Source organism: Perna viridis, chromosome 1 (genome assembly GCF_037379345.1).
Source record: "Perna viridis isolate PV_CMFRI_1.1 ecotype Kerala chromosome 1, ASM3737934v1, whole genome shotgun sequence".
Classification (NCBI taxonomy): Eukaryota; Metazoa; Mollusca; class Bivalvia; order Mytilida; family Mytilidae; genus Perna; species Perna viridis.
In genome coordinates this window covers 71,699,151-71,711,154 of record NC_142445.1, presented here as the reverse complement: position 1 = coordinate 71,711,154, position 12,004 = coordinate 71,699,151, and the positions used below count along the sequence as shown (strand labels likewise).

General features: G+C 34.3%; 1 protein-coding gene across 3 annotated transcripts in view; it reads right to left on the bottom strand.

Annotated features, from left to right (window-relative positions):
- LOC148630252 (coiled-coil domain-containing protein 78-like) overlaps positions 1-9,735 on the bottom strand; it is a 38,564-nt gene extending 28,829 nt beyond the window's left edge. For 2 of the 3 annotated variants that reach the window (XM_088564257.1, XM_088564263.1), the window contains exons 1-5: positions 9,597-9,658; positions 2,974-3,116; positions 2,470-2,690; positions 1,180-1,343; positions 388-531 (exon numbers count right to left, since the gene is read on the bottom strand). In XM_088564257.1, coding sequence (XP_088420383.1) covers positions 388-531; positions 1,180-1,343; positions 2,470-2,690; positions 2,974-3,086 — 642 coding nt within the window. In that variant the 5' untranslated portion in view covers positions 3,087-3,116; positions 9,597-9,658. Of the gene's footprint in view, positions 1-387; positions 532-1,179; positions 1,344-2,469; positions 2,691-2,973; positions 3,117-9,596 lie in introns of all 3 variants that reach the window. The other variant, XM_088564249.1, reaches the window with a different exon arrangement.
- Between the last annotated feature and the right edge of the window lie 2,269 nt (positions 9,736-12,004).

Below are 12,004 nucleotides of genomic sequence, written 5' to 3'. Positions count from 1 at the left end.
TTGATATAATTGCCTTTATATTGCTATGTATTATCTGTTATTTCTTAAACTAAGAGCACAAGTAGTTCATTGGAGAACACATCAAACAATCAGAAAATTAGTTAAGAATATTTGAAATGTAAGAACTGAGTTATGAACAGTGAAACCTTTCAAAACCATTAATTAACCAGTCCTTCTCTATCAGCTTTAATGCATTTTAATCTGTTGTAAACTTAACACCAGTCTATACTGAACCAAGCATTCCAAAACAGGTGAGTTCTGACCAGGTAAGTTCCGAAAGGTGTCACTATCATCTTAATCAAATATATTGGTTGTAAATTGCTGTACAAGAAAAATGAGTTTTGTTTACAGTAACTAACCATGATAATGACAATATAATACACTTACCATAGAGAGATCTATATAGATGATAGTAGCAGCATTAGCAGTCGCTGGACCAAAGTCATTGACTTCCTGAGTTCTTCGTGACATACCCTGTCTATATTTAGAATTTCCATCTGAAGCATCCCTTAACTGTACCTCACTGCCATTCTTTAGAAACATAAAATTAAACAATAGAATTCTAAAAATTCAAATTATGAATTTCATTTCATGTTTGATATAAATTGGCTCTTTGCTAAAAATGAAAATAAAAACTGCAGTCTAATATTATCATTATTACTATTCACATATTTTGGCCAGATCACAATAAGATGTCCGCTTTAGAAACATACATCTTACCTAATAAGACTCCCCTATTTGCAGACGTGACCAGGTCACAGTGAGATTCCCCATTAATAAGCCTATAACTGACCTTTATATAGACTCCCCTATTTGCAGACTCAGTCAAATCACAATAAGATGTCCCCTTAATAAGCCTATGACTGGCCTTTATATTGACTGACTCCCCTATTTTCAGACTCAGCTAGATCACAATAAGATGCTATCCATAATGAGCCTTTCCCTGACCTTTATATAGACTCCCCTATTTGCAGACTCAGCCAGGTCACAGTAAAATGCCCCCCTAATAAGCCTATAACTGACCTTTATATAGACTCCCCTATTTGCAGACTCAGTCAAATCACAATAAGATGCCCCCTTAATAAGCCTATGACTGGCCTTTTATATTGACTGACTCCCCTATTTTCAGACTCAGCTAGATCACAATAAGATGCTATCCTTAATGAGCCTATCACTGACCTTTATATAGACTCCCCTATTTGCAGACTCAGCCAGATCACAATAAGCTGCTCCACCACCAGGGACCTGTAGCAAATCCTTTACCAATTCATTGTAAACCTCATACATCTGAAGGCTGACAACAGGATTCTGTCGACGTACTTTAGTATCCATCATGTACTGGTCTGTTAAGTTTTAAAAAAAAAATAAAACAATTAAAATGGAATAATCAAAGTTAAAGCATGAAGGGATTTCAAAGAAAAACTGTAAAGCAATAAAAACAAAAGGCTACCAGGAGTCACCAAGTGATGGCAATAGCTCACATGGCCTACAGCCAGGTGAGCTAATAAATGGTTTAAACAGACAACATGATAGTATAAATGTTGAGTTATCTTTCAAAATTTTAGAACTTCTCCGTCTAATAATCAGCCAAATGTATATAAAAGGTATGGCACATGAAGGAAAAAAAAAACGCAGAGATTTTATTGCATTAACCTATTAATTATACCTGATAATCATCAGAAATAACCATCAAAGTGTTCGTAAAATTTGCCTTTTGAAGATAACGAGAGGTCAAATTCAGCTGAAATGCACTATGGAAAAATGGCAGGAAAATTTTCTCTCACTCTATCCTTATATAATCAGTAAAAAATATCTACGTCACAGATGCTTCAGGATAAACTTAAATGGCTTTTTGGTTGTTTTCTAGATGTACCGAATATATTTTAGGCAATGACTAAATTTGGGAAAATGATGCACCACCCATTGCCTGATTCTTACACAGAATGATACTTAACAGTTTCATTATGGACAAAAAATGAATATGCACAAATGCTATATACAATACATTATCATTTGTTATAACTAATCATCACTTCTACAGATATGACGAACAAACATTTTTGAAATTTCTAACATAATTAGAACTTATAAGACCAAAAACTATTTTTGTGTACAGTATGAAAGGAAGACAATCCTTAACCATCTAATGGAATACATGGCAGACTATAGAAATTAAAGAGAAATCTTTTTCCTTCTATGCTATTCTGTATTCCTCTAGGGATAGTCTGTTTTTAAAGAACACCACCAGTTTTAGAGGAACCCTCCCTGGTCAGAGAATATAACTAATCCTGTAATTCAGTGAAAAGGCAACCTATTACCATGGTCACCACACCAGTTTTTGAGGAACCCTCTTCAGTCAAAGTGTATAACTTACCAGCCTGTAATTCAGTAAAGAGGTAATTTATTACATTGGTCACCACACCAGTTTTAGACAAACCCTCCCCAGTCAGAGGGTTTATAATAACTTACCATCCTGTAATTTAGTGAAGAGGTAATCTATTACCATGGGCACCACACCAGTTTTAGAAGAACCCTCCCCAGTCAGAGTGTATGACTTTCCTGCCTCAGTTTCACCCATCAACAACAAACAAACATTAAAACCAGCCATGTGGAAGTTCAACAAGGGCTCTTCAATGGCATTTTTGAAAATCTCATAATTATCTGTGTCTTTTCTGAATAGTGTTGAAAAGCTTAAAAAGAAAATAAAGTGCACATAAAATCAACTGATTGCTTCATTTGAAAGTCTTCCAGGCTTCAGTTGAAACATCGCTTCATTCTACATAGATGTGTTACTTGTTTTTAATGTTCATCAACTCCAATATCTGTATTGTAAAATCACTTTAACATGCAACAAGTTCACAACATTATTACATTTTACATGAAGAGGTCAGGTCTCATTGGTTTTGTTGTATTACTTTGAAATCATATTTGTAGATGTACATAAAAGAAAGAATTTGAATAATCTATATTTACTTAATAAATGGTCCTTTTGTTTGAGCTCCAACTCTCTGACCCTCAATAACCAGGTTCTCTGGGCCTTCTGCTCGTATTGAGGGCCTTATTCGACCCAAAACATCAACATTCATGTTTATTTTCTGAAGTACCAATACAAAATACTGAAATAAAACATGTACAATCTAGTCAAGGTGAGTCAATTGTGAATGAATAATGTAAGTGCTTAATAATTTTCAAGATGAAGGGATGCACACATTATTCAGGAATACCTTAAGGGAGTAATTAAATGGTCTGTAAATGTGTACTTTCTTGCTGTTACTATTATTTCAGTACATTTGTACTACAATAAAAAAGTTTGGATGTACTTATCCATCTTTCTATGCTGTTCAAAAAGTTAACCCGCAATGGAAAAAAATAGCCCTGATTTTATTATACAAATCAAATAGCCTTTCTAAAATAGGAAAAGCAATTATTTTTAATTTAAGAGTAAAATATTCCCCAACCCACTAGGGATAAAATGATACTCTGAGGTACTTAAAAACAATGTTTTTTTTTTCCATTTTCGGCACACAGAGCGACTTGCATCATTTCTGATTCAGGACCAAGGCATCAGTTTTAGTAGTTCCACGTGAGAAATCTTCAATGTGGGATTAGAACTAAGTTCATCAACAAAATGGTGACACGGGCCAACAAGGGTTCATAAATTCTGATCAAACAAAGATAAAAGATCCCCCTTCCGATCACAGGTTTGAAAATCCTTAAGTATAGTAAAAATTACAAAGCCTAAAAATGCATTGTATCATACTGAAAGTAATAGTATCCTTTGGAAGTAAATAAATATATGTTGACTATATTGTTTCAGTCCTACAACCCCAGACACATGATGTATGGGGAGGACTTGTTTCAGCCCTACAACCACAGACACATAATGTATGGGAAGGACTTGTTTCAGCCCTACAACCCCAGACACATGATGTATGTGGAAGACTTGTTTCAGCCCTACAACCGCTGATACATGATGTATGTGGAAGACTTATTTCAGCCCTACAACACCAGACACATGATGTATGTGGAGGACCTGTTTCAGCCCTACAACCTCAGACACATGATGTATATGGAAGACCTGTTTCAGCCCTACAACCCCAGACACATGATGTATGTGGAAGACTTGTTTCAGCCCTACAACCGCTGATACATGATGTATGTGGAAGACTTATTTCAGCCCTACAACCCCAGACACATGATGTATGTGGAGGACCTGTTTCAGCCCTACAACCTCAGACACATGATGTATGTGGAGGACCTGTTTCAGCCCTACAACCTCAGACACATGATGTATGTGGAAGACCTGTTTCAGCCCTACAACCCCAGACACATGATGTATGTGGAGGACCTGTTTCAGCCCTACAACCCCAGACACATGATGTATGTGGAGGACCTGTTTCAGCCCTACAACCCCAGACACATGATGTATGTGGAAGACTTGTTTCAGCCCTACAACCGCTGATACATGATGTATGTGGAAGACTTATTTCAGCCCTACAACCCCAGACACATGATGTATGTGGAGGACCTGTTTCAGCCCTACAACCTCAGACACATGATGTATATGGAAGACCTGTTTCAGCCCTACAACCCCAGACACATGATGTATGTGGAAGACCTGTTTCAGCCCTACAACCTCAGACACATGATGTATGTGGAAGACTTTTTTTAGCCCTACAACCCCAGGCACATGATGTATGGGGAGGACTTGTTTCAGCCCTACAACCCCAAAAACATGATGTATGTGGAGGACTTGTTTTAGCCCTACAACCCCAGTCACATGATGTATGGGGAGGACTTGTTTCAGTCCTACAACCCCAGACGCATGATGTATGTGGAGGACTTGTTTCAGCCCTACAACCCCAGACACATGATGTATGTGGAGGACTTTTATAAAATTCAGGAATCAGTACAAATTACAAATCTGACCGCTAAACCTAAAATGGATATAGCTGAATCTGCTTGAAATGGTAAAATTGAGAATGTTGAAGCTGGCTGTGCTCCCTTATATTACATGTATATAAGGGATTAATCATAGCATAAGTGACATATTTATCAATAAGATCTTTCTAGCTTATAAATTTGACCTCTTACAGGTTAAACCTGCCTTATATTACATGTATATTACTGGAGCTGCTAATCAGGGTATATCGGTATTCCAAGAATGGTGAAGCTCACACAGACAGTGTCTACTCCATATTAAGTGACTAACCTAAATATTAATAAGAAATAAGAATAGAAGAAAATACCAGGGGTCTTAATTTCTTATTTTTTACATTTTATTAACAATGAAAACCTGACTTTTATTCTTTCTGAAATTTTACCTTTTAAATTTTAACTTTTCTACAAGTTTAAGAACGAAAATATAATTTTAGATAGTAAAATCTTCTAAAATGAATAGTAGTTTTATGAGAATTATTAAATAAAGTTTTAAAAATTACAAGTGTGAAGATTTAGGAAGGCTTATAGACTTTAAATTAAGTGACACTTATCTTTTAAACTTATACAGGAACACTATTAAACTCAACCATTTTTAACAGTCTACAAGCCAGAGAGTGTAACAAATATATGTATATTTTAACTTGATGTGAATTGCATTTTTATGATGATACGATTTTAATGTATAGATGTACATGTACATATGTACACACACAAGTTCATGGTGGTGGATGTAAAATAATGAAGAGCACCAACATACACTGCACAGAGCACCCTATATTACATGTTGCACAGTTAGAAATCTGTGGTTCCTCCTTGAAGGGGTTTTGATCCATAGATATTAGGAATATTGTCTGAATATATAATTCTTTTGTTTTTAGTGAATTAATCTGCCATAACAAGATCCAAAATAGAACCACAAAGGGAATACAATGTACATGAGTAATTTTGAATAAAAAATAGAAGACATAGGTATATATCACAAGCACAACATATATCAATAAGGAGTTAAATATATGCTGTATATAAATCTAGGTCAGGCATTTTTTTATGCATTTTTGACTATAACTTTTGTTTCACTCAGTGGAATTCAAAAATTTAAAATGATTTTTAAAGAAGAGATCAAATTGCTTTCAATTGATTTCAAGTTTTTTTTAAAATATGTCAAAAAATAAAGTGAAAATCTTGACAGGACGATTTTTTTCTGGCAAGAAAATGGCGATAGAATAAAGTTCATTATTGATAAAATGTGTCAATTTAAAATTTTCATGTATTTGGTGTTTTGTTACCATACCCCTGTAAAATATGACACAAGTAACGTAACAGAATAAGTTCATCAATAATACAATACAATACAAAAGCTTTATTTAATGTCGATATTTTAAAACAATACAACATACAATGTAAGCTCCTGGGAGCTTTTAAAATCGACATCAAGATTTTCCCACTATTACTGACTCAAAAGGAAATAATTTTTATATCAAAATATGCCTATTAGTATAAGCTTTAAGAATAAGTAAACATTTTTGGACAGACATAACACATTATATCAATAATGAACTTTACACATCAACATGTCCCCCTTTTTATCGCCATTTTCTTGGCAGAGAAGCTCGCTTCCTCAAGAATTTTGCTTTATTTTTTTACATTTTCCAAAAGACTTCATATCAATTAAAAGCACTCTTATTCTTTTTTAGAAATCATATTAAATTTTTTAATTCCATTCAGTAAAACTAAAGCAATAGCAAAAAATGTATCAGAAAATACCCGTCCTATTTTTTCTCAAATACACTAAAATATACTCTTAATATACTCAAACTAACATGGAAATGCCTCGAATTTCTGTTAAAATGACAGTTAAATATATGTTCAGGGCAAATTAATCATAAATATCCCAATTTTTCGCAAATTGTAACAAATGAGCAAAGATACAATGACAGAAATGACACAAATTTCCGTACTGGATTTCAATTAAAGATTAAGATTGTTTCGGTGTAATATAAAATCCCTGTTTTGGTTTACAAGTGGTGTTAACTGTTAAAAGAATGTCTGTTAGTTTTTATTGTTTTCATTTTTTTGTTTAAAAAAAGGAGTATAAACCATAAATAATTAGAACAGTTACCTCTAATGATAAAATGGAAATTCAGAAAGTCCGACTAATTTGAATTGCAATAAACACCGACATCAGATGTTTTTTTTTCAAATAAAATATTAGTTGTGCTGAAATTTGAAATCTGGTACAGAAATTCTTGTCATAACCGTCATTGTATATGTGTTACAACTTTGCGAGATCAATGCTTAAGACACAAATATTTGGATATTTATGATTAATTTGCCCTGAACATCTATTTAAGTGCCGTTTAAAGATATTTGCATGTAAATTTGAGTATATTTGAGTAAAAAGACAGACCCATTTTTTCTCGTCCTGTTATATATAATACAGTACAGGTTACAATAGCGCAATTGTGTCTCCTCGGTATTCAGCCAGAACTTTAACCCAACATGCAGCCCAGTGGAAAATACAGAAACGTTCATGATTGGTGGGTAATAAAAAAGATATTTTCATGAAAAAATTGTACGAACAGTAAGGAACCAAAAGTATTGAATTTGAAAGCTAGCAGCCCATACATGTTTATTTTATGGAACTCTTAAGGCTTAGGGTGGCTATTGAAAAATTGATGTTTGAAAAAGTATCCCCCTTTTTGAACCTTAGATAGATAGATAGCTTTATTCAGATCAGAACATCATACAAACAATTTACAGGACAGCATCCATTCATTAAATACAGTCATACAATATATAGTATACTCTAATGACAATATAGTATTAAAACTTGCCATGACTGCATCTAGGTTAAATGTTAAAATTTAATTGGTAGCCTTAAAAAGTAAAGAGTAGGTTGATATCTAACCTTGGATAGCCCATTAAAGCTTTTCAGCTTATTTCCAATGGGGTCCATTAAATGTACCCAAACTTATTTAGGGCTAAAAATCAAAAAGCAACAAATTGACCGACGCAAGTCTTAGGCAGGCTTTATATTTATATATTATGAAATAAAATTACTTTCTAAAGTAACCTTCATTTTTTCAAAAAGAAACTTTTTTAATTCAGTTTTAAAACTGTTCACATTTTTTTGTTCTCTTTAATTCTAAAGGGAGACTATTCCAATCCTTTATAGCATTATAATAAAATGTATTTGAAGAATGGCAATTAACCGATGGAGTAAAAAAATTGAATTTACTTGATCTTGTATCATAAGTATGAATATCTGCCATTTTCACAAAATTGCTATTCATGTACCTTGGGCACTTATTATAAAAATTCAATGTGCATTGTTTAGACACATTTGTTGTACTCTTAGTTCAACATTTAAAAAACCAGTTGTTAACAAAACAGGATAATCAACTCTTTTCCTGTGGTCAAAACCATTAATAAATTGTACAATTTTATTTTGCATAACGTGAAGCTCTCTTTCAGAGATTTATTTATACCACTATACCATGACGAACATACATAATCAAAATGACATTGTATAAGGGCCACACTCAAAGTCTTCCTTGCATAGACATTTGGCATTCCTGTATAGAAATCTCAGTCTAGCATTGGATTTTTGGATAATATTTTTTACAATTATATTACCAGATAGGAATTGGTCAATATTTACTCCCAAATATTTTACACTTTTTTGAGATGTAATAGTATGTTCATTACAAGTAACAATAAACTGTGTGGTTTTTTAAAATTTTTTTTTTGATCCAAAAAGAATACACTCTGTTTTTCCTAAGTGTAGTGATAATTTGTTATCTACTAGCCAATTACTACAGGACTGAAGCTCCTTTCCCAGTTTAATTGAAATAATATCTGGATTTTTATGCGAGTACAATATAGCGCTATCATCCGCATATAATAATAGCTTGCAGTCAGACCCCACACTGGCAGACATGTCATTGACATAGCATAAAAATAGAAGAGGACCTAATATACTTCCCTGCGGGACCCCACAGTTGACCTAACGAAAGTCAGACTGTGTACCATTTGCGCTGATCATCTGCTGTCTATCAGATTGATAAGAATCAAACCAGTTCACAGATGATAAACTAAGACCCATAACTTGAAGTTTATTACAGAGAATCTTATGGTCAACTGTGTCGCATGCTTTTTGTGAGTCAAGCATTATCATGCCAGTGTAGAGTCCGGCCGCAGTCTGCGACCTAGTATGATCAAATAAATGAATGAGGCAAGTGTCTGTAGAAAAATTACCTCTAAACCCTGATTGTAATTCATACAATAATTTATTTTTTGTTAAATATGATTCAAGCTGACAAACTTAATTTACGCCAATTACGGGCAGAAACGCCGCATGCATATTTCAAAATTTAAAAGCTATATGGGTGTATTTTAGCAACATTGTGTTAGATTAGAGAAATTTCACCCAGATGTATTTTTAGATTTTAGTGGAAGTGAGGACCACCCCCCCACCCCCCATACGGAAATTGCATTGTGAATAATTGTGCTCTTGTTACTTGTATCCTACAGACTTTTTTTCTAACTAACAACTATTTAATAAAAATTCAAGTGAATATTCAATACACCCGACCCTGAAGATCAATAACTATATTTAAATGATAAAACTGTCATGTTTTCTTCTTAAGATTTACCAATTAAATGATAAATATACAGCAACACAAGAATTCAATCAATTTTGTTTACCTTGGATTCCTACCTTCCATAGAGAAGACTAATATGGGTTTAACTAAATCCCAACAACCAAATTGCAACCGAAACGGACTGTAAAACTTGAAACTTTGGAAAATGGAAAAAATCCTGCAATCTAAATTGAAAAAGTAATATATAACAGAAACCATGATTAGAAATCTATAATAAGAAATAAAACAACAACAACAACAATAATATCAAGAATATTAAAGAAATTGTTAGCAGATCCACGTGAGCTGGTCAAAGAGTAATCAAAGGAACCAAGGTTGTAGCGGTAATCAAAAGAATGTAATCCAGGGACAAAGACCACATATGAAAAACAGACATACACAACAAAGAACATAAAGTAACTAAAATCATACATACAAAGCAACAAAAGCAAATGAGCAACTCGGAATCCACTAAAAACTGGGAGCATGGACCAGGTGCACCGGTAGGGTAAGCGTCCTCTGCTTTTCTAGAAACACCCGCCGTGTTGCTCGTAAAAAGTCAAGTCCGGGGTAGACGAAAGAGGAAAGGAAAGCTATGACACGTTGAACAAATCAGTTTTCATGGCGCAGATGGATATACCGTATCGATCCACAAGTTCATGACGACGACCATAAAACTTTTGTAGTGATGACTTCAATCTTGTACCAACATAACCCTGTTCCAGAAGCCTATTTGTTAGACTTCTAGTGCGATAAAAAAGTCTGCGTAGTTTCGGCAAGCTCTGGCATAACGTATGAGTTGTGATATGAACACTCCATACGCAGATACTGAAGGGATGTTGCCACAGACAAAAGGGAAGTTGACAATTTTGAATGAAAAGTCATCATGTTTGTCGTAAAGTTTGGTCAATAGTTTTCCTTTATCATCACTTTCTAAGATATGAGGCTGACTTCACAGTGTTTGTAGTATCCTTTATTTCAAATGCCCCGTGCGGGTCCATGTGTCGAAAGAATTGGCCTACAGCAGCGGTAAGCTTGTCGTAAAATGCGACTAAATAGTGTTCAGAACCCTAGCCGGGGCTAGGACACTTTGCCCACAGAGCAACTGGGTTGTGTGCCCTAGGTGGTGGAATGGGGACCCATGGCGTGCTTCATGCTGGGGTTGTCAGGTCATAATACGGAAAACCTGACCGCAAACCATAGTGGTGCGCCGTGTTGGGAAAGAAGCCACGTTTCTCGCACGTTAACAACTCTTTTGTGGTATTTTCCCGGAGTAGGAACCATAGGGCTCCGCCACAGGAGGCTAAATTGCCCGACCCTACCCACCTCTCCATTTTTCTATTGGCAATCAAAATTTTACAACCCCATTATCCTTGTGTCCCTTCCCATTTTTTCATTTCATCATTTCATGTTCATTTCATCATCTTTTTCATGTTCATCGCCTAAATATAGCTGAAATATTACTGCTGTTTGTTAAACCCAAACAATCATTTATCTCAAGTTCTTTGGGGTAGATGCGATGTAACAAATCCCCAAAATAAGGATTATTTAAAGATAATACGTCATCTATATAGCGGAAACTGAGATTCAAGACTCAGCTAAACGATATTCTTTCTTTCGGATCAGATCAGCTAAACGATATTCTTTCTTTCGGATCAGATCAGCTATAAAGTCAGCCTCATAAGAGTGAAGGAATGGGTCAGCAAGTAGAAGAGCACAATTTGTTCCCATTGGAATGCCGACCGTTTATTGAAAAACGCGTCCACCACACTGGACAAATATGTTGCCGATTAAAAATTCCAGCATTTTGTAAGCATCTTTTTCTGTATATTTGGAAGATGATTTGGAATTATTTTTGACAAAATATGAGGAATCTCTACCAAGACCTATATATTTGTATCTATGTGTACCATCTTTTTTGAGAAAAAAAAAAACAACGATGTATAATGTTTTTAAGTCGGAATTTTAACTGAGTATGGGAAACAAATATTTAATGTAAAGATTAAAAAAAAGTCTACCCAGTAAATGATCAACACTATATAAACGATCAACACTATATAAATGATCAACACTATATAAACGATCAACACTATATAAATGATCAACACTATATAAACGATCAACACTATATAAATGATCAACACTATATAAACGATCAACACTATATATGAGTAAGCACAACATAAAACAAAATATAATGACATACAAACATGAGCGGATCAAAAGGAAATTTCGGAAAACCACCCGAATTTAATGTAGTGGACCGCCTCTTAGACCATTAAGCGCCCTCCCCTTTTCGGTACTTCTAGATGCCTTACAATTTCAGTCTAAAAATTTTAAAAACGTGTAAAAATTATCTTTTTGGCTAAATTTGAGGGAGGGATAAAAACTCTAAGTCGAATTAAGTATTTATACATTTA